The sequence below is a fragment of the Oenanthe melanoleuca genome, chromosome 1, assembly GCF_029582105.1.
Source record: "Oenanthe melanoleuca isolate GR-GAL-2019-014 chromosome 1, OMel1.0, whole genome shotgun sequence".
Classification (NCBI taxonomy): domain Eukaryota; kingdom Metazoa; phylum Chordata; class Aves; order Passeriformes; family Muscicapidae; genus Oenanthe; species Oenanthe melanoleuca.
In genome coordinates, this window is record NC_079333.1 from 48,476,609 (window position 1) to 48,500,817 (window position 24,209).

Consider the following 24,209-nt stretch of genomic DNA (forward strand, 5'->3'; position numbering starts at 1 on the left):
ACAAGAAAAAAGTTAATCTCAGATCTTTTTAAGAGATGGAGAAAAGAGAAGCCCAATAAAGATAAAATTGATTGACATAGTAGCACCTATAGTTCCAATTGTAAAACCAAAATTATTGGAAAGAAAAATAATATAAATTGAAATAAGTTCTTAATATTCCAAGTCTAGTTGTTCCTTTTTCACCCTCCCACTACTTTTTTCTAGTGAAAATTTTCCATTATCAACTTAAGATGCCTGGATTGTTTTTTTTCCTTTTTACTTTGTTTCTTTTTTTTTGTGTGCATACTGGAGCATGGAGAATTTTAAAAAATAGGACTTGGAAAATACACTCAAAAGTAAAAAAATGTAATCATATCAGAGAGTAAATGAATGTACATAATGTTTTGTAAGAAAACCAACTGAATTTCAAGTAATATCTGTGTTATTCATCTCCTGTCCTCTGCGTGAAGAGTTTCATAACAGGTTTCAGTCTGAACCTTCTTTCAAGGAGATGGTACTGCTGTATTCTTTATGCAGTGACACTTTTCAAGCAATGATAGAACAGATTAGGAGAAGTTAAGTGGGGATAGGAAGGTGGCAATTTCGATTATCCTAATAATTTAGAACATTTTTTATTAATAGAATTTAATAGAATTGTGCATAATATGAATTATTTACAACAAAGTCCTACTGGAAGTAATCTAACTGAATGTCTAAAGTCATAATGTTTAGTGATTATGTATGAAAACAATTTTTAAATTTATTTATCAGTAAAGTTAAAAATTAAATTTTAATTAATTTTTAGCACAAAGAAGTGATGTCATCATTCATGAACACAGTCACTGTTAGACAGGCTCTGAGTCTTCTACTCCCCACTTTGTTCTGAGTCATCCCCACTGCCCTATCAAGCAGGAGCCCCAAGAAAGATCCATACATTCTTGTATAGAAGTAGCTGTCCCCTACATGATTTTGTCAAAGGCTTCTGTTGCTTCAGCATGTAATTGACACCAGCATTTTTGAGGCATGGAAAAGGCTTTAAACTCTTGCTCTAATGCTCAGAAGATTCATGATATGAGCCACACCAAAACCACATGAGATGCAGTCTAGTCATTCAAGCACTTAGCTGCTAATAGCCAAATGACTATGCTGTGATTCCACTGGCTGTAGCATAAATCTTCCAGCTACTGTCCCTGCATCCATTTCATTTGGTGTTTGTTTTTCAGCTTGCACATTGGGGTTGAGAAAGATTCCTTTGGAATCCAAGAGAATATAAACAAAATTGCTCCACATGTTAATCCAGTTCTTAAATTACATGCTATGACATGAATGGCCATTGCAAAGGCAACAGTAATTCTGGCATTGAAAAATGGTGTTTTCAATCTATTCTTTGCATCTTTTAAAAACAAAATGGAGAAATGAAAGCCTGGTGCCTGTTCACACATATAGGTCATCTCTCAGGATCAAGACGCTGTTATGTTAAATTAGGTCTAAAAGTGAGAGGAAATAGTGGTTATTCCCTTATTTGTGGATTAATGGAGGGTTGAGAGTCTTTAATAAATCTTGCAGTAGCTACTTTGTAGTGAAACAATGCATGAGCCATGTATCCTCGTTTCTTCCTAGTTCTGCATCATTGTTTTTCACTAGTTGGGCAAGTTTCTAGCATTTTTATCATGAATAATTACTTTGGATAAATGGATGAGATTTTCCATCTATGGAGATATAAGAAGAGAGTTGTTTGCTTTCATATAAATATCTTAAGATATCTCACATAACATCCAGTTAGCCATTTTGGATGTCCTATAGAATCTAAGACATTTGCATTGAGCAGGAAGAACTGACAGAATTCTTGCAAGAATCTCTTTGGCTTTAGCAGACACAGGTAGACCCTCAGATTCTTTTTAAAAATTTAATTAGCATGCTTTCTTCGACCTGTCTAGGGAAGCTTTTATTCCTTTCTCCTCTCTCTTTTCAACTTCTTTCCTAATATGTAGTCATACCAGTTCTGCTTTCCTGACTGCAGATTTGTAGCAGCTGTGGTGTAGAAAAGCATCTAAAATGAAAATGCTAATAGTGGCTTTAATAGTGTACAGTAAAAGGCAGTGATAAAAAAATGAAAATGCCACACTTTGAGCACCATCTCTAACCCAAACTTTGTTTCTTAAAATGTCTCAAGGTGCCTGTGTTTAGAGGATTGAATTCTTTCATTCCTAGTTTCTCAGAGTGATTTTCTACTCTACACAGATAATTTAACTGGTTCCAAAAGTAATATCATTAGCTTCAGTTACTGAATTTGAAAAATAACAAAATCAACAGCACTGGAAAAGGGGCCTGTTACAATGGTTTTCTAGCTCATAACTTAGAGGCTTGAGTGCTGATACTTTGTCTTCCCTAACCAGGAGTTACCTGCTCAGACGTGGGTCAAGAGTATGTTCATTATTTGGGTATTTTAGTAGGTTGCCTTTTACAAAACAAATCATGAGTATTAGATTGGTGGTGTTGAGGTTTTTTTAAGATGTGTGAATTGGTCAAATCTGCGAATTTTCATATAATCAATGAGAAGCATATTGCTGATTCATGACTGGATTTCACAGCTACTCTTGGAGAAAATTTCCTTATCTATGCAAAGCTCTCCTTTCTTCACCATATTAGAAAACAAGAATTTTAATTTTTTGCCTAATTTTTAACTCTTGTAAATAAATGAAATGTAAATTTAATAGTTCTGTAACTGTAACCCTCTACCCATTGACAACATGAAGTCTTAGTCTAGGAAATCTCTCTGTGAACTGTAATTCTGCTAATGTGTTTTGTTTTTCATTATGCAGAAAAAATGTTTATTGCTTTTAAAGAAAATTGTTAAGGAATTATTGCAAAAGAAAGTAATCTTTTTAGAGAGAGGGATCACCCATTTTTCATCTCAAGTATCAGAATTCTGGATATGATAGAGGCAGGGGGTTGTATAACAAAAGCTCTTTGGGATGGATTGTGAAACTTCTCTTTAACTTCGTGGTATATGAAGTAAAATCCTGTTAAGTTTTATATCAGTTAGGTGGTTTAAACTGGTTTGAAATTTCATCTTGGAAATCTATAGTAACAGTAAAACAATTTTTAAAAAATTAGTTTGTTATCATAGGCTGATTTAGTTTTCACTTACAATTGGAAAGAAGCAAAGTTTGAACTCCAGGAGGGTGGACTTTGCACAGATTATTGGCTGTCCTTAGTAATAAAATGTACAAGGTGTAGTGAAGGGACTTTGTTACACTAATGTTCATTGGGCAACTGCATGAACTGGAGAAAAAAGACGTGCTTTCATGTTCTCTAGACAAGGAAACTAAAGCTTGCTTAAGGGTAAAACAGAAGACATGACCACATAAAATTTATTTGAAAATGTGAATGAATTACAGTTTTTAAATGCTCAGCTCATTCTTTCGGAGGGGAGTGATGTTGGGGGGAATTGAGAAGTTCTGCTAAAATTCAGTCTCCTTAGGGAGTCACCAGGGTCAGCTTCAAAAATGTGCTTTAAAATCTTTGGGTTTTGATCATGTTATGTTTTATCTTCTTAGGAATGGCAAAATTCTATTCAGAAGAATGCAGGACTTGCATTTATTGAGCTCATCAATGAAGGAAGGTAATGAATTTTAAAGCTTTTGAACAAGTAGTCATTTTGCATTTATTCCATTGGGTGATAATACTTCCTCACCATCTGTTCCAAAAAGATTATGAAAAGGCCGTGCTAATTAAGAGATTTATTGTATAGATACTTTATATAGTAAATATTTAATTTGTGTGTAAATTTTGAAAATTCTGTTTATTGACAGAAGGAAATAGAATTCCTTTGAACTGTATATAAGTTTAGGGTTATTTGAGAATTGATCCACCATTCTCCAGAGCAGCAAGGTTGTTTTACCCAGACAGTCCAGGGAGCCCAATCTGTAAAACCATCTGGTGCTCCATCTGTTTTAGGAGCACGGCATTCATTTTACAGAGGTATTTCTCTACACGATCATTTCTTGATTATTTTATCTAGAATTTCCAGTCTAATTTGAATCCTGTAAACCCCACATGACATTATGTTTATAAAAGCTTCCTTGATTTTTAAATTTTTTATGAGATTTTTTTATCCATCCTCAAATAATTTAAATTCTATATGTTCTACTCTGTGCATTGTTTCTCAGTACTTCCAGCCAGCAAGCTGGGAATCAAAAGGAGACTCTTTGGCACTCTTCTGGAAGGAGAGTACCCAAGATAAACAAAACCACTTATGCAATGTGTCTGATTTGTATTGGCCAATACATTAAATCCATTTGAATGTAAACATTTTGTTATGTGCAGCTAAAAAAAAAAAAAATAGCAATACACCTGTTGAGATGTCGTCATTTCGTGTGATTTCTTTTGCTTAATAATATCTCATTACCAAAGTGAAGTATCAAGTCTTCTCTTTATTGTAGGATATTTTTTTGTCTAGCTGATATTTCAGTGGTTAAATCATGCATTTATTTGAAATGAAATTTAGAAAATGTCAGAGTATAGAAATATAGTAGCATGAGTATCAAAAAAAAAAAAAAAAAAAGAAAGGGAATGCCTAATATTTGACTGGTGTAAATTTTTCTGGATTCTCTGTGCCCACTGAAGTTATAGTGCTATGTAGCAATAGGAAATGTAAGTCCATCCATTGGAAATTCTTCTGGGTATGAAATGCAAATATGAGTTTTTGCACCATAATGGGCTCACCTGAGTGGGTCATGTACTGCATATCATACAAAAAACAGTACCTGGCAACAGACAAAATAAATATAGTAAGCTTATGTTCTTGGATAGTAATATACAATGCCATTTGGACCTTTTTTTTATTTTCTCAGCCAGGATATTAGTCCATGCTCACTATTGATAAAATGACTGTTCTGAACAAATCCTATGTCTGCATATTTTTAGCAGTCAGGTTTTAAGATACCAGTGGACCTTCTAATCTCCTCTAACAATGACATTTCAAAAATAAATAGCATTTAAGAACCACTCCTTAAATCCTGTCACAGGAGTGTCTAATCAAACTGCCCTTGGACACATGTTCCTCCCTATACTTTTCTCAGAAAGGTATTTTAGGATAAGTGTGTGTGAGTTACTGGAATGCTCTATTTTTTTCAGCTCGTTTGTTTTTAATTTACCCTTTTGGGGACAAAGATAACAATCCTTTAACTGAAAATTGTTATAAATATTTATTCTGCTTAATAGCTAAACTTGTGAATGCAATTCATCAATCATAGCGAGAGAATGCAATTGTGCAGTTGTCAACAATTAACAGGACATAAACAGTTGATGAATGTGCAGCTGAATTAAAGTGCTCCCTAGGATAACCTGAAATTATAAACTGGATCATTTAAAGGAATCTAACAAAGGATCTTTATAATTAAAACAAAGCAGGGTTAATGGGATGTAAAATTGCATATAATCGCTGTGCAATAATGATTGAATTTTAAATTATTAAAAGCAAAATGAAGACCAAGAATATAATGAAGGACTTACTGGGTAATACTTTTTGAGACCTGGGAAATAAATCAAAAGTTTTGAGAAAGATTTGTCTTTGGAATGTGGATAAAAATATGTAGATGTAATGCAGAAGTCCACAGTTTTAATATCTTCAGTGGGACATTTATATTTTAATATATGGATGCTATAAGGTGATTTTTTTGAGTACCTAGCTCTTGTTATTTTTTAAATAATTTAAGTGCCTTTTGGATCTTTGAATGTATTAGAAATTCTCTTAAATATTTCAGTTTAGGTGTAGTTTAAGCAATTAAATCTATATTCCTGTTACTTTTAAAAAACCTTATTTTCATTTTAAATTGGTTGATTTACAGTGTTTCTGGGTTTTTTTGGTATAGATAATGTTTTTTGGGAAGATCTGAATAACATGTATTTTTGGAATTCAATATAGAAACACTGATACAGATTTCTAAAAATAGGACTGTTGTAACAGCTTTTAGTGTTGCAAGAGATCTGACTACAGATTTAAATTAATTCTTTCAAGGTATGTAATACACCTGAAAGATTTAGTGACATCGTGGTTATGATCTTGAACTTTATGCTTCTATTTAATCAGTCTCCTGCTATGAGTGTGTGATGTTGAGGGTATCACACATCAAGAGCTTCACTGACAGCAGCTTAATTAGGATTTCAGATTTACATTGGGGTGCACACATAAGCAAGCTTCATACTTTTAGAGCTGGATGCATCTGCAATGCTGGCTGTGAAAGGAGACATGAAAAGACTTCTTTAGGAATGATATGTGAGGGAGGCTATGGCCCACATTTAAGTGGAGTAGTGATGGATGAAGTCAAAAGAAAATGGCTGCTTGCTGACAAAAACAAGGGATAAGGGCACCCACCTCAAGTAAATATGCATACAAATGCATACATCTTGGGCAGCTAGGAGTAGAAATTATTCCACATGCAATCACAAAACTATGACATCATTGCAAGGAAGGAATAAGATTTGGAAAGAATGAAAAAGATTTGGTGGGACGGCATGCACTGCATGACACAAGTGCTACAATAGACAGTTTCCTTGGAAAAGCTAGTCAGAGAAAGTGAGGAGGGAGTGTTGCCTTCTCTGTGAAGAAGCAGTTGAGATTTTTGAAGTTGTTCAGTGGGATGGAAGATAGTCTGGTTGATAGCATGCAGGATAGGGCAAGAGGAGAGTCCAGAGGAGAGTCATGGTGGTGTTACAGACCACGCAGTCAGTGTGAGGGAAAGGAAGATGCATTCTCTAAACTTGAAGTATCTGTATCCCAAACCCTAGTGCCTCATGGGGGTCTTTAGCCTTCCTGACAACCTCTGGAAGTGCAGCAAGATGGGATGCACATAGGGAAAACAATTACTGAAGAGTGCTGGGAATGATGGCATGAGACAGCTAAGAGTGACACATAGCAGAAAGCAAGAGTTACTTTTGAATGTGATTAATTAATGGCACCTTTGGCTGTATTTGCCACGAAACAGTGGTGTTCAAGGCCCTGAGGGAAATGAGGATTGAGAGTAGCAGAATACAGATTCCATGAGTGCTAATTTTACCCTATTCAGCAAACCGGTCTGTAGGATCCCATGGGAGGCAAATGTAGCTCTAAAAGGTGTCAGACTTCTATGTGCAGCATTATACAAGTGCAGGAACAGGAAAAAATGTATATGTAGCAAGAGAGTGGTTCAGCCAGCAAAAGAAATTATGGTAGAGCTCTGATGCAAGAAGATAGCACACAAGAGGTGGAACTAGAAGCTGGCTAGAAAGGAGGAATTTAGAAGCATGAGCACATAAGGAATATTTTCAGGAAGGTTAGTAGTTAGCTGGAAATGAAACTTGGAAGAGATACAAAGGACAACAAGAGCTTCATTAGTAGGCTGACCAAGGGAAATGTCTTGTTGAATAGGGTGGATGATATAGTCACAGATACGACTGAGATGTTCAATGCCTTATTTGCCTCAGTCTTCATTAAATTTTATAAAGGCTCTGTCTTTAGTGAGAGAGTTCAAGGAGGACATCTACCAATAGTGAATAAGGTTTAAGTCAGGAATTCCTTGAGACAACTTGTCCCATACTAGCTCATGATATCTGATGGGGTACATCTGATGGTTGTGAAAGTCTTTGCAAGGCTAATCATCAATCCAAGAAGTCAAGGTAATTGGGGCAGGTTACAAGTGCCTGGAAAAAGCCATGTGTTACACCTATCTTTAAAACAGTCCTCAAAATCCAGGGAAAAGTTTGCCATTTTTTTCTTCGGGTTCTTGGAAGACCATACAGCAAGTCCCTTTGAAACATTCAAAGCATTCAAGCAGCATTCTGGCTGCTTGAAAGAGGAGGTAATTGGGAACAATCAACATGGATTTACAAAAAGCTAGACCATCTATGGCCTGTTTGCTTTCTATGATAAAAATGATAATCAGATTTGTGGTCACAGGAGTAACAATGAACATCATTTATCTTGACACTGGAAAGGTCCCACAATACTCATACATCAGTTAGAACTCTACATTCTGGATGGATGGGCAGCTAAATAGATAAAAGACTTACTACTTAAAAACGGGTCCAAGATTTGTGGTTAATTGGTTGTACCTTAGCTTGATGTTTTTGACAAGCAGAGTATCTCAGGGATCTGTCCTGCCTAAGAGTTGGATTTTATAGGTCATAGTCTGTTCATCTTTCAGAACTGAATTACTATCCTCATCATCCATTTCCTTTCCCTGTTATGCTTTCACAACAGTCAACTCTTTATATTCATATAAATATTTTCCTTTACTTTTTACATAATTTCTTCATTTTACATAGAAGTAATCTAATTCTAATATAAATTTAAGGCAACATGAGCCTATATTTAATCTCGGAGTTAAAATTGTAAACTTTTTGTAATTCCATCCCTGTACCTAAGTGTGCTTTCTGCCTTCAGCCATGAAAATACATATTTTAGCATACCCACTTAAATGGACTTCTGAGCATACTTTAAATTCATAAGAAGTCATTTCTTCTAAACTTTGTTTTGTTGAAATATTTCCAAAAAATAACAGACTGTTTAAGTAGTCTAGAAATCAGTGTTTATTTAAATTTTGATGAATTGTTGATTCAGTCTTGGAAGGAGGCTCATGAAGACTTATATTCTTTTCTTGTTACCTCAACTAAGATTTTGGGTTAACTGCATAAAATTTTCTTTTGGACACCATCTCTTGCAGTTTGGCAGTTCTGATATGTTCAGTTTTTGGTAAATTAGTTCACAGCCATTATTCACTGTCTGCAATACTTAAATGTTCAGGCATGTGTTAAAAGGTATATCTATAGTCCCACTTGCCATATTTGGTTTATGATCTGCATCTGCAGTTGGGTCTCTTAATAGCTCTCAAAGAACTGATTTAGTAGTGGGGTCCAAAATGGATGCTGTTCCTTGTTTTGGTTTTGATAATGATCTTGATTACAGGACAGGATGATCTGAATCATCCAAGAAGGCAAGAGATTGGGTCATCAGACTCTATGGAGCTCAGGGCTACCAGAACAGCTTGCAAAGGATTTTGGGCTGATGTGCAAAATATATATGCAAATACAGTCAGAAAATAACACTGGGGAAGCAGTAGCACTTAGAAACCATGAATAAGAGCAAAGATGTTTGATTATTCTGTCTTTGACAGATATAACAAAATTCTGCTGCTTTATTGTCATCCTCACCAAGTGTAACTTTTGGTTGGAGGAATCCTTTATTAGCTGTGTGTGGCTGTTTTATGGAAATTTATCCTAGATATCATCTTACTTTGGTAAAAGTGGGCACAGAATGTCTGTATTTCTACTCCAGCTAAAGGGTGAGCTTGTTTCTCTTGTTTAGATGTACTTTTTCATATTCTCATATTCCTTACTATAGCTGTCCTTGTCCTACCTCCACACAAGTCGTTTGTTAAACAAAGTATACACTGTTATGGTAACTATCTGTGCACTTTTGGGGTCAGCACACCTACAGTTCATAGATCTGTTAGAGGTTTTGAGGTCTCCTTTCCCCTTCTAGCATTGCCTGATCATATCTCAAAGCAGAGGCTGATTCTGAGATACAGGCCATCTCAGTTGTAACTGCTGGTCATGGATGTTTACTGAGTAGTCACTATTGCAAAGAGACAGATTCCTCTTGATTTAGAAAATTCTTCTGCAAAATAGCGAGTTTTTATGGGTGTGGAGCAGATTCTTTGTAGTCACTTCAGAGTTTCATTGAATCTGTTACAGCTTCAGTGACATTTCTGAAACAATTATGGTTACTCTCCATGAAATTTGTCATGCCAATGTGCTTATGTTGTAGTTGAATAGCCAGTTTGCATGCTATAATTTCAAACTTTTCTCTGTGGACTTCTTCATCATTGCTGTCTTGCAAGAAATGAGACCTCTGTGTTAGACATTACTTTGCAAAGCTTATAGGAATTTACTTTCAAAGTATTCATAGCAGTACTGCATCTTGTGGAACTTCAAACTCTAAAAGTTAGACTAGTTTATGAGCTATTCTGTTGCAGATACCAAGTGCAGTGGTAGGTTTCATTTCTTATGAATGCCATTAAGAGTAATAATTGTCAAAACAACCGTTTGATGAAAACATGGCACCTTTCCAGGCTGTGTTTTTTGTTTTTTGGTTTTTTAAATAAAGCTATGGGCATATGATGAAAGTAAGTCAGAGAAACATCTGTTTCCCTGGACATGTGAATTGGCATAACTTCAGGAATGAATAGAGGAAGCAAGACCTTAGCTAAATTATAACAAATGTTCATTGGGTAATCTATTTTGAAAATTGCTGTTTGGGAATGATCTAGTGCTTTTAGTTTGTTTCAAATAAAGGAAAGACTGTGTAATGTAAGTTCAATCCTTTTGTGTAGCAGCATAAAATCTATGAGCACCTTCTCTCTGTGTGAGATTATTACTAGGAACAAATGACTGCAGGATAGCAAAGCCAGGTTAGGATAGTTAGTGAGATAAGAATTTTTATCCTTCGGTTCTAATAGGTGTACAAATAGCTCCCAATCCACATTTAGATGTGTTGCAAGCATTTTATGTTTTTTAAAGGTTTCTAATACAGTTTGTATATAGTCTTATCACCATCTCTATTTCCAAAACTCTAAAAAAGTTCTCCCAGGCACTGGCTATTTATCTGAATGACTTCATGGATGTGGTGCTCCACAATCCAGCCCTTTTAAACTCCATTATCTGTAAAACAGGGGCTTCTGATTGGTTACACATACATTTTCACAACTTCCTTTAACCTGCAAGCACTCTGGAATTGTGAAGTAACTTTGCTGAGGCCAGAATTCTGTAAAGATAGATATATAGATTTAAAGTAACTTCTTACCTACACTCAAACAATATTTAGAAATAGCTCATGTTTATGAATAATCAAGCCCTGAAACTTTCTCTCAGTCTGGTCTTGCTCATAAGTATCAGATTCTTTCATTTTTAGGTTAAGGAGACCCCACTATTTATTCCTACAGATACTTAAGCCTTGTCATGCTTATTATGAAGTACCAGCCTATTTTAATTAGAGTTTCTTCCATCTCTTCAGCTGAAAAATCCAGTTATCTGAACAGAAAACAGAAAATTTCTTTCTCTGTAGAAGGATTTGAGGCACAAGTGATTTCTGCTTTGTTGGTGGATTCCCTACTTAAATTCTTTTGATTCAGTCTAAAACTAAGTCAAACCTATTTTCTAATAGAAGAACTGTGGTTTGTAAATTTGTGGGCATTAATATAAATCAAGCTTATCTGGGTGAAGAGAAGCCATGAGTTAGGTCATTTTTAATCTCTGCCTTATGCATTAAGGATTGCCACCCAAAGAGGTGATAAGATTTTTTGCTCATCATTAGTTTTCAGTTGAGACCAGCTCATCTGGCAAGCACAGTTGTCTTCAATACTGGTAGGAGTTTCAGTGGTGCAACTGAAGAAATGGTCACACAGGATAAAGCCAAACATTTTTCAAGGTCAATTTTTAACTTTTTTTACTTAAGGCTTTGTTTTTGGTAAATCATTAGTTATTGGAAATGAGAATAAAAAGTACAGCAAGTCTATGGTGAAACTTTTCATAAAACTCTTTAACATTTTGGAAGTACTCCTTATGTAGAAATATATATGACCAGAAGATCTGATTCCTCAACATTAATGTCTCAACATTAATGTAGCTGCTAGTCTGTTGAGGGTGGTGCTTGCTAACACAGGATGAGGATTTACAAGGATGAATGAGAACAGTGGGTATAACTCAGTCACCGTGATAAGATCTCACTAAAGAACATGGGGCTTTTTTCCTAAAAGAGAGTAAAAATTGGAAAGCTCTCAAATTTTTGATCACCCCTTTGTATAGAAAGTATACATACACTTTTGTGCCTCAAGGTCCTACTCAGTGGGATTGGCCACTCCAGTACATCATGATGGTAGAGGAATGATACAGGGAACAGACTTTTCCCCAAAAAGAGAATGCTCTGTAAAAAACTGTGGATGGAAACCTAGTTGGGCAGATGACAGAAATATCAGTCAGGATATACTGAGTGGATTTCAACCTTAATTAATATAAATGTAATATGTAATGTACTATATAAATATTTTATAATGTAACAGTACATGGAGTTCATATTCTTGAAAATATATGTTAGAAAATATTTGCATCTTTTGGAAATATATGAGGAGTAAAAGACCAATCTATCACTGAAATTTTCTTGTGCAAAATCACAAACTGTTGGGCTAAGAAAAAGGGAAAACCAATTCTATAATTGAATCAGAAAGGGTATTTCCATTGAAATAAGGCAGCATTAATGTTACTATGTAAATGTGACTAGAATTTGTCTAGAACACTGCTGACAGTTTTGAGATATGCTGTTGCAGAAAAGGCAAAAATCAAACTATGATATTAGCAAAATTCCTCTTTCCAACTGTTTTGCCATACAAGAAAAATCAGAAATCTGGTTTGCTTAGCATAATAAATAGGAATACATAGAATATCAGAAGATCATCAGAAGGATAAACTGTGTAAACCTAAGGGCAAGGTTTCTGTGAAATGAGACAGTAAAAACTGCTGAAGAATACATTTGGATTGGAGAGGAAAAGGGTTTTAACCTTCAGAGAACGTTCCAAAGATGTGTGGGAGGCAAGTACCTCAATCACATTTTCATATACTGAAAACACATTTCATGAAGTAGATTTAATGAAAATGCCTTTCATAAGCTAAAGGCAGTTCATGAAAGATTTTAAATTATGTAGCTGCCTGTTGCATGAAGGAATGTATTTGCTTATCCAGAGATCCTTGTTCTTTTCTCTTACTTGTAGTGTGTGAAGGGAGATTTTTTTTTTCAATGTACTGGAAGCCTTTGATACTACTGAGGTGTAAGATTTCTTCTGATTTGAGATTCTTTATGAATAATTTCTTTTTTATTTCCTATGAAAATCCAAAGGAAGTTGTAGGTAATTTTTCTCAAGCCGAAAAGTTGGAGGTTTCCTTTTTTTTTTTTTTTTTTTTTAAGTAATCTTATGCCATGCATGTCATTGAATTATTCAGGATTTAGATAAATTGGTTAGTATTCAAAGGATGACAACATTATCATGCTTGTTCATCAAGTGTAAACCATTAAGACAGTACACTCAGTAGTGCTGTGTCTATATGGATGAGATTCAGAGTTTGCTGGCTCTGATGTAACCCAGTAAACAGTTTTGCCATCTTTTACTTAGTAGGAACACAGTTTGAGAATACATGATAGCTTTCAGTTAAAACTAAAAACCAATACCAAAATTATTTTTAACAGAGCTTTTAAAGTTGAAAAAGTAAGTTTCCTTTAACAAGTAGAACAACCACAGAATCAGGTACCTTTGCAAAAACCTTTGTAAGACATTGCTTCTGCAACCTTGTAGTTGCTGCCTCTCAGTGATGACACATTTAACTGCTTTAATTTATTATGCTTCTGTTTTCAGCCCTGCATTCTTGCACTTGCAAATCAAAACGTCCACATTAAGGCTTCTTTTGTAGCCACACAAGATTTTTAAATGATGGCCTGGATTTTCACCCTTCCTTTTTCCAAAGTCTGTCTTTCTGTCAAGTGATTTTAGGATTGGCATGATTATTAATAGTCTTCTAGCTGGAAAAACATAGTTTACCTAGTCTTTGAAATTCTACCTTAGATGGATACAGTACAGTATACAGAGTCACAGTATATCCCTTATTACCACACATTGATAGTATATTATTTTAATTGATAAAACACTTTTAAGAGGCTGTAGCCTCACTTTTGTGATAATCCTAATTTGTTAATGATCATACAAACAGTTTTTCATCTTTTTCTTGAAGAAGTCACAATCATTGACAGATATGTGAGAGTGCATGAAGCAGCTGGCAAGACACAGTTGAAATAATACTGAGGTATCCCAGGTTGCACGGGATTATGTCCACATGGCTTTTGAATTTCCCAAGGACAGGAGACTCCACAACCTCTCTGGGCACCTTTTTGCAGTGCTCTGTCACCCACAAAGTAAAGACATTTTTCCTCATATTCAGCTGGAGTTTCCTGTGATCCACTTTGTGCCCACTGCCCCTTGTCTTGTTGCTGGGCAGCATGGAAGGATTGTCCCCATCCTCTTGACATCCACTAAAGTTCATTCCTAGTCCATATCTGAGTGCAGTCCTACACTTACATCTTAAGAGTTAAAATCTGAACACAAAACAATAATAAAATACTGAAGCATATCTTCCAGCAGGGTAGATTAAAAGATAAGACAGCAGCGTAGGCAACCTTAGTCTTTCAGCTTATGATTGGCAAAAAACTTTCTGTTTTAAAAATAGCAAAAGGCTAGATATAATAAAAAGGGTTATTAAAAGCATGAATATCCACTGTGAAACCTTGATCCAAGTTTTTTGTCTTCATCTCTAAAACAGAGGTCTCCACATTTATGATTTCCCTTGCCATGCACACATATTAAATATTAGCTCAGGGTTAGTGATTTCCTTCCTTCACAGATGGTAGAAAACACCAAAGGAGGCAAGAATAGAGTTCAGATCTTTCCATCTTACAGGTGTAAGGTCTAGTAATAATGATTTAATTTCTGATAATAATGAATTTTTCTTGTGGTGCTTCTACCACCAAACACCAACTTAGGGTTGGATTTGCTAAATATTTCACACTCTTAATATAAGAAACTCTGAAATTCCTTCACTGATGCTGCAAGAAGGAAAATCCCAGACCATGCATGTTCCATTTTCACAGAAAATGGTTCTTCCTGATCCTAAACAGACCTGTCAGATCACTGCAGCCTGAAAGAGATTTCCTCCCTGCTGATAAGAAGAGCAGAGTAATTTTTAATATAATGGCCAGCCCTAGATATGGACTATAGGGACAAGAAAGCAGTTGGTTCTATTCTTGGTGCCCAAAAACTTGTGAGCACTTTTTAACAACAGTGTTTTTTATCTTGCAATTCTGTTATGCACCTCATGGTATTTGTGATCTTTACAGAAGTCTTAAGTTAATGTGGCTGCCTGACATCCTCAGTCTCAATCCACTCCTAATCTGCTTTTTTTCCTCCTTTTGGAGTAAGATTTGTCTATTTCTGATACCTTGAAAACATGGAAAAGTGATTCACTTTTCACACTAGTGTTTGAAGAAATATTTGAGAGATATTGATATCATTTTGCAGTTTTAATAGAATTTTAAATCTTCAGTAATGATTTTTTTAAGACTGAAAGTAGAATACATCTATTTAATGTTTTTAATGGGGCAAATAAGAGTTTAAGCAATTTTATAAATTTTTTAAATGACAGTGCAGTATTCATATTGAGACTGCTGTTAAAAACATACTCAAAATATATGCTTCCTTAAAGAACTTTTGCCTTCAATAATAAATGGAAAACTTTTTTTTACATTTGATGTGATTTCTTTGTGCTTTCATAGTGCAGAAAAATTTTGGATAATTTTTTTAAAATTTCAACTAATTTGAAAATTTAATTACAGGAATTTCACTGATTTTTCCGTTGTGAGTAAATCTGCTGAGTTTATTTGAAGTACATCAAATAAAAAAGGCTGATTCTGATTTTTCTTACTTTAGATTATTGTGTCATGCAATGAAAGACCATATAGTGCGTGTTGCCAATGAAGCAGAATTTATTTTAAACCGACAAAGAGCTGAAGATGTCCACAAGCACGCTGAGTTTGAGGTAAGCCTGAGAGTTGGTGCATTTCTGGTTCTGTTTTCACTCAGTTGTCACCTAGACTGGTAACTCCATGCAATAAAGATTTTATTTTATTTTTTCTTCCAAGGAAGAAATTTACATTGAAAGCATTTCAAAACTGGTTTTTAAAAGCTTTGGTAAATGTCAAGCAGAAGGAATGGGTTTAATTTCTCATCTTGTCACTGAAATTCATAAAAGCATTTACAGCTTGAAGAAATGCCTTAATCAGAATGTCTAATCTGGTAGATCAGATATGGTAGATGCTTTGTTTCACAAAGAACTTTTCTATTTATTGAAAATAGTAAGGCAAATTACTGTATTGATTATTATTTTAGTATTATTATTATTTACAGCAGTATGAGTTCAGTAAAAAAGCAAAGCATTTATACACTTAAGGTACATCACAGAAAAAATAAGAAATAAATGTTTTGCTGAACAGATGTAGTATTTTAAGGTAATTTTCTTCAACCATTTTGAATTATGGAGCATTTTAGAACACTTTTTATATAGTGAAATACAATATTGCATATCTTTCTTGGTAGTTAGGAATCATTAACTATTGACAGTAAGATTCAGTATTGGAAGATGTAACAGAGCAGCTAATCCCCATAACTCTTAAATGTCTATAATTCTTACTCTGAAAAGGAGTCAACACTCAATTGCTTTTTTATCAATGAATGGTACAGTATACAATTTAAAAGTGATCCAAATGTTAAATCTCTTGCTTTTAAAATGTCTTCAGTTTAATAGGTTTTCAATTCTTTATACAGGATTGATTTTGTTCCTATTAAAAAAAAAAGTGAAAGTAATGGAGTAAATTAAAAAGTTCATTTTTGATGTGACTTTATCAATTATGAGTGTGCATTTTTATGGTGTTTCATACATCTCATCACTATTTTATATCATCTCCAAACCTGCCTTGTGGTTTGCATAGATTTGTGTAGATGTAGATATATATGTGCAGTTGTATATTTTCACATCTTTTGCTGCTCAAGTGACTTAGCATTAGGATTGAGATAGACACACTTAGTATTGATGCTAATAAATAGCTATATCAATTTATTAATCTGTCAGAAAATGTCAACAAGCTCCTGGAGGCTAGAAATAGGATCCAGTAATCTTAGTTTTGATGAGGTTTTTATCTCCTTGAAACAGCTCTCTTAAATGTGCACTTTGATGTACTAGTTTTTGTGCTCCTTGACCTAGCTGAGAACTGTGAGACACAGAGATATCTGTTGTCATTTTGAGTATACATAACCTTTACTTCATTTTGTCAGAGCAGACAGCAGACACTTGTCATGTGGGATTGCAACAACTTTATTACCGAGCTTATACTGGATATTTTGAACGTAGATAAAATTGCATTTACAATTAAGTGTATGTCAGAGTGAAGTTTCATATTGCCTCAACAATAAATAACATTTGATATCTATCAGAGCATCATGCAGTAACCTAAGATGACAATGGAAGATTGAGTTATCTGTTTTTTGAAGAATACATTGAGGTATAAGATCTGTCAGAACTCTAGACAAAATGAGAATATTCAATTAACTTCCAGCTTCTGTTAGCAAATAGGATTTAGAATATTAACTTAATTCCCTAAAGGAGTAGCTTCAAGACTGTCTTATTGTCTGGTAAAGAAACCAACACATTTTTCATATATGAAAATTCTCATTACATTTGTTGTAGGAAAAGACTGAGGTACATGTGTTAGGCCAGTAAGTTTAAATCTGCAAACCATAAAAGAAAATTGTAAAATGTAGACTGTTTTAATGTGAAATTCACAAGTATTTAAATAAGGTGATGATTAAAGTCTGAAAGAATGTTTTATATATTGTCTTTAATAATGGTGGGAATATAACTGAATATTTTATTATTCATCCTGCTTGAAAGCAGTAGGGACAAAGAGGTTTCTGGTAGTTTTCTTCTACATGATTGTATATCTGTCATTTTGTTTTAATAAACTGTATAGGTATACGTTCTGGGGTTTAGTACATGTTAATCATTGCTCTCATCTAGAGAAGTGCATGACTATTTTGTTTTATTTCTGCCCTTTAAACTTTAATTGAATCATTATGGGTGAAATTATTTGTTCCAAGCTGCACAAAGTTGCCATCTCTTGCATATAAGCCATGGATCAGCATCTAAATTTTATTTTGTGACTCCAGTTGCAGTCACAGCCCTGAAAATTCCTCTCAGATTGGGTATTTCACAGTTAACTTTCATTTTGTTAACCTTTGAATTGTTCAGGAAGAAAAATGAAAATTTAATTTTACTGTCCAATGAGCTGGTGAAATATTAACCTCATTACTAAGGCAGATCATTTTACTAATTGGTGCCTCCCTGTACAAGAAGATAAATTGGAAAATGAATTAACCCTTTATGAATTACTGTAACCATTGTTCTTTCCCAGATAGATGTCTGTAAACACAATAGAAAGACTACTGTTCAAATCTTACTGAATGTTAATGTGATCTGTGCTAAAAAGGTAGCATGCAGAAATATTGAGAATAAAATATAAAGTATGAGGTTAACTTATTTTTAATTGCTCTTTTGAATACTAGAAAATTGGTTTCTATTCAGCAATATTACAGCACTGAGTGTTGGCTAAATATTCTGAAATAGTGCACAAAAACTTAAGTGCAAAAAATGTGTCATAGAAGATATTTTTAAAATTAGCTATCCAGAGAATATTTTAGCCTTTTTAATTTATACCTAGAAAATTATACTTTTAGTGGATTTATTTTGATTACTCTGGATTTAGACAGAGTACACTTTAGACATTTTGAAAGAACTTTTATGAGGAGGAGAAATTGAGTTTGAACTTAGCATGATTTTGAGTAAAGAAATGGAAAAATATTCTCTTTGTACATAAAGAAAGGATTTATCAAAACAAAAATACACTATAGAATTCTAGCAGTTTAGAAACAAATTCACGTGATGGTCAAGAACAATTTGTTTTTTGCAGTAGTTTTCTCTTAAAGGACACATGGAAATATTAGATCTTTTCAGTTTAAAAGATAAATAGTTTTTTTAATCATTAGAGTTTTTAGAATTTGTAATATGTTATCATCATTTTGCATGTTGTGGTATGAAACAGAAAATGTACTCCTTATTTTTTAGTTTGTGATCTATAGTATTAAAATAATCAATTTTTTTTTAATTTTAGATGTTAATATAATTTAAAAATCAAGACCAGCGTACATAATTTTTTCTTGTATATTATCCTGTGTATGTTATAGGTGTATTTTTTAGAACACATCAAATATTTACAAAAGAAAGGCTACCTTTTAGGACATCTCCATGGCCACACACATAGACACACCCAGATGTATGGCTTAATGTTTTTAATAGCAATGCTGATGTCTTTGCCCTTGGTATTTCAATTTTTACACGTTCTGAGTGCTCTTTCATGGATAATATACAGTAGTAGAACATTTCAATTGAATGGTGTCATGATTTAGAAGTAATACTACAGAAGAATTCAGTGTCCTCACCTAGGCTCTCCTAAACCAGATACTGGTTGATTGTTTCCCCACCCCTTCCATGGTGGTGTTGAGAACTGGAGGCTCAGGAGGTGAAAATCAGGAGTTGAGATAACAATTTACTGGAAACAGCAATGAGATAAGAAAGATAACAGTAACAGTGACACTATTAATAACAAAAGGTATAAGACAAATGGTTTACACACTAAGTAAAACAACACTGGACCTTTTAGCCTGTCACACTTTCTCCCAGACCAGAGTCTCCCTTACTCCTGCCCCTGGCAAGTGACATGAGATGGTATCAAATAACACCAGGGCTTGGACATGCTTCCCTCCCAGCTACTGTAAAAAATTAACCCTGTCCTGAATGAAACTAGGACAAATGGCATGTCCTATTCTTCTGAAAAGTATTTTAATGAGTTCTTTTCATATTCAGAGGTTGAATAAGTAATAATTTTAGGGGATCATAGGTAGCCTGTCTTTAATGAAGTGGATGTTCTTTCATTCCCAGTCGCAGTGTGCTCAGTACGCTGCTGACAGGAGAGAGGAGGAGAAGATGTGTGACCACCTCATCAGTGCTGCCAAGCACAGAGATCATGTCACAGCCAACCAGCTGAAGCAGAAGATACTCAACATACTAACCAATAAACACGGTGCCTGGGGAGCTGTTTCTCACAGGTAAGCTGCAAATGCAGAAAGTGTGAGGCATTAAATGCTACTTGCAAAGTTTGAGAGAAGCAGGCGTTGTATAACTGAAAAATGATTTTACTAGGGATTTGAATGTATTTATATGTAGCATATGCAAAGCTGAATACAGTGCAGCTCAATGAAGCAGGTATTCCTGTCAGAAAATAATTTTTAAAATATCTAAAATATATCACTTCATCTGCATGTAACTGATACATTATTTGAGATTTTTATTCAGAACTGTATTGAGTACTGGTTTTAAAAGTTCGTTCTATTCAACATAGCAGCGAAATTAAATGGTTTCATACATCATGCCAAAAAGAAGAGCCTTGCTCTTCTGAATCACAAAAATAGCCAGTGGCTAAAGTGCTGACCCTTATGTGGAAGACTTGAGCTGAAATTGCTCCTTTCCTTCATTCAGAGCAAGGTCTTGAACCTGGGTCTGTCATGTGAGTGCCCTCTCTGTGAAAGTGGAGTCTGCCAAGCCTCTCTCTTGTTTGTGCACTCTAGCCACAAATACTTGATTATTTATTCAGAGTGAAACAGCTCAAACAAAAGAAATCAAGGAAGTCCTGCTCCCTGATAATCAAAATTTTACAGCTTGATTTTCTATTTAAATTCCTATTTGTCTCCTCAGAATCACACTGAGAAGAACAGAAACCTCAATTATAGTTCTGATAAATCTTTTCAGGAAAAGTAGTTGAGATGTATAATGCAAAACCTTTTTTTTCTAGATAAATATTCTTCAAGAAACTATATTTTCATTTATGTTGACTACATTGTTAGGGTTTATGCCTTTAGAAAAGTTGTCAAGTATTACATTTGACATGTCAGCAATAAAGTTTAATAAACAGCACATACACTGTTCATTTTATTTTTAATTCTATCTAGTTGTTTCTTGCATTTATACCATATTTAAAACAAGAATTCAATTTTCCATGTTTATTCTAAAGAAATTATTATCTCCTGGATGATGATGGAGATGTATTTCTTTTTTAAGATGGTAGAAATTGTAGAAATTCAGTCTTACAGGAACTCTGTTGTCTAACATCAGAAATGTTCTGGTGGAAATTAAAAAAATAACAAGTAGAAAATAGTCATATGGTTAATTCAAGACAGGCTTAGTCCATAAGGGATGCTCATCTTATCTCTAGTTGAGATTTAAAGCTGTGTGTCTGGAGACTTGAACATGCTGAAAATAAATGCAATTTTCACTCTTTCTAATGTCTTTGAATAATGAATAACAATTTTTGAATAACGTTTTTGCTCAACTTTGTGAATGGCTGCAGACACTTTGCAGACTTAAATCAGTTCCTGATGACTACCTTTTCCAGGAAACCATGTCTTCTTAGGTCCAAATAACTTCTATGTTATAGGTTGTTGGTGGCATCCTAAACAGCAACAGTCCATTGCTGCAGCTTTTTTTCTCTTGAGTGCATGATAGTTTCTGATGGACCATAAAATAACTTGACACTTGTGACAAACCTATGAAATTTCTTATACTGAACAAAAGAAATACTTATTTTATCCCTGTAGTGCAACTTGTCCAGTGTTGTCTGCTTCTCAGTTACAGGCAGAGCTGCTTTCAGTGCTTGCAGTGCTAGGTGCAGCTTTTGGCTTGGTTGTGTTTTAGCCACAGGCAGTGCCTTAACCTGGAGAAGGGGGGCATGGTGACAGTACAGGGTCTCCAGGTGGGGTCCCCCATTTGCAGGAGCCAGCTGGGAAATGGCCTTGCACTGCAGGTTTGGCTGTGTGTGCCATGGTAGCTTTGTGATCCAGCACACAAGTGCACCTTCTGTCATGGGACTAGTGGACTGTGAATGGGAAGGACTGGGATGGCAGCAGGGAGAGGGAGATGCCCTGTGGAAAAGCCTCTGAGCCTTGTTAGGGACCAACATCACTCTGTGGGCAGGTCTGAAAGGCTTTAAGGGCAGAAAATGGAGAGGGGTCTCATTAAACTCCTCAGCCACAGAGTTCATAAACTGTTGTTAATTAGATACTCCAATAATTTTTATATGATGGAAGTCGAGATGGCTTCCAAAACCATACACACCTCTGGTCTTGGCTGGCACAAAACACAGCAGGACTCAAGTCTCTGTTTTTAGCTCCTGACAAGGAGTTACAGTATTAGCAGTATTTATAATCTCATGTTTCTCCATGCCTTGAGAAATACAGCCTGACAGGAATACAGAATTACTTTAAAAACACCTTTCCACTTCTGTAATGGTTTTAAAATTTCCACTGGGAAAAGTGTTTGCAGTTGTAAAGACACACTGCTGGTCTCCTCTTCAGCTTGAGAACTGGAGATCCTTCATTGAACTGGTGAATTTAGGGAGATCCTTCTCTGGCTCAGATGGGGCAGGGTAAGAAATAGGCCATCATTTCTGCACAATAAATCTTGGGTAATAGCAGTGCCTGTTGACATCCAAAATGGATAAGATAGGTAGGAAAATACTTGGGCAGACAGGAGTGCAATTCTTCAAAGCTTCAGTTCTCTACCTGCACAGTGGCAGCTACCAATTTGCTGTTAGTTGCAGCATAAAGTAATAATATGTACAGAATCATAGGATCATTTCAATTGAAAAGGACCTCTAAGATCATTGCATCCTACTATTAACCTAACACTGCCAAATCCACCAATAAATGATGTCCCTAAATGCCACATCAACATGTCTTTTAAACAGCCCTAGGGATGGTGATTCAACCACCTCCCTGGGCAATTTGTTCCACAATGTTGCACAAACTTTTTGATTAATTTTTTCCCCGATATCCAACTAAACCTCTCCTAGCCTAACTTGAGGCCATGTGCTCTTGTCCTATCTTGTCCTATATGTTTTTGTTTATCTTTTCTCAAGATAAATAAACACTTGTCAAGTTCTTTAACATAGATGCTCACATTACAAAATATTATGGTTTCACTTAATCAGATATGACCCAACTGTAGAGAAGATTTTTCTTTGTGTTTTCAGTTCAACACAGTGAGCTTCTAAGCCTCCCCAGATTTTGTGTCTTTGTGTATTGTCTTTGCAGAAAGCAGCAACCAGCATTTACTATTTAATCTGTAGGTGCCACAAAGCCTACTCTTTGTTCATTAAGTAGCAAAGAGACTGTTAAGAGCCACAGAATGTTAGTATTGAGAGGAAAAGCAAGAGGTCTGGTGTTTTGATGTATTCTACATGCTATAGTATTTGTATTATCATAAAATCTTCCTAAAATGTCTGAGGAAACAAGAGTGAAATTGAATGGTAGTTGCCAACAAAATACCATATGAGACTTTGAATTCTAAGTTAGGTGATAGTTATATATAAATAGCTTTAATAAAAATATATTAAATTAATAGGTGACTTGCATTTCAATTAGTTTCCTAATTAGCTGTTAATTTTTGAAGGTGAAATTAATTATAGGCTAGTCTTCCACAACTTGAATAAATACCTACAAATATAGTAACGCTGTACGACAAATTCCTGCCTGTATGTTAATCAATCAGTGAATGGTCTGAGAATCTCTTTACTCTTTCTTCTCCTTCTGACTAAAATGGTAAATGACAGTTTGAGAGAAAAACTTTCATTTTTATTGCTTGTCAATGTTAGCTTCTTTCCTCCTTCCCAAATATTTTCCCTTTATATCTTAAAGTGAAACCCAAAGTTCTTTTTCTCAGTTTTTCTTACAAGTGTGAGCATCAAATTCTCTATAACAAATGGAAATTTACTGAATCATCTTATTTTCCTTTACATATCTCAGACAAAGCATAATGTATTTCAAAATAAGTCCCATTATTTTGTTATAAATCCTGTTTGTGCCCTTCAACAAAACTGTTTCCTGCATTTGGGCAATTTGACACTTTTAGGTATCTTTGTAAACAGCTGACCCAAAACATACTTGTTTTCTAAGCTTTTTAATTTCAGCATTATACCAAAATAAAAATTCTGCAGATTTTTCCCACTCAGATAAGAAATTGATGAGCTGGTTATTTCCTTGAGGCACTGCCACTTGTTCAGAGGGAATCTGCAGCATCAGGAAAAATCAAACAGGGTGTTTCATAGCTTAGCGTTCCAAGCTTCCTTAAGCCAGCACTTACCCTCAGCTTTTTTCAGGGTTATAGTTTTCATGTCACAACATATGCTTCCTTCTGCCTTCTCTGTCAGCTTCATATGGTGCTTCTCTTCCTCCCCATCTGTGTCTCACCCCATACACATCTTTCTAAAAAAAAAAAAAAAGTTTTGTGAAACTTGACTGTACACACAGTTCAAATTCTTTATCAACCATATGCACCCCTGTGTTTTGACCAATAAGCTGTTGCTGTCTTACTTCAGCTTCTTGGTTTTATCAGGTACCTCAACTTTTCAAAAACTTTTATTCAAGAATACTGAA

The 24,209-nt window shown here is 34.8% G+C and overlaps 1 protein-coding gene across 3 annotated transcripts in view; it reads left to right on the forward strand.

Annotated features, from left to right (window-relative positions):
• Positions 1-24,209, forward strand: part of NBEA (neurobeachin) — a 444,651-nt gene that overhangs the window by 213,000 nt on the left and 207,442 nt on the right. For all 3 annotated transcript variants that reach the window (XM_056503564.1, XM_056503573.1, XM_056503580.1), the window contains 3 exons: positions 3,540-3,604; positions 15,543-15,651; positions 19,663-19,829. In XM_056503564.1, coding sequence (XP_056359539.1) covers positions 3,540-3,604; positions 15,543-15,651; positions 19,663-19,829 — 341 coding nt within the window. The remainder of the gene's footprint in view (positions 1-3,539; positions 3,605-15,542; positions 15,652-19,662; positions 19,830-24,209) is intronic.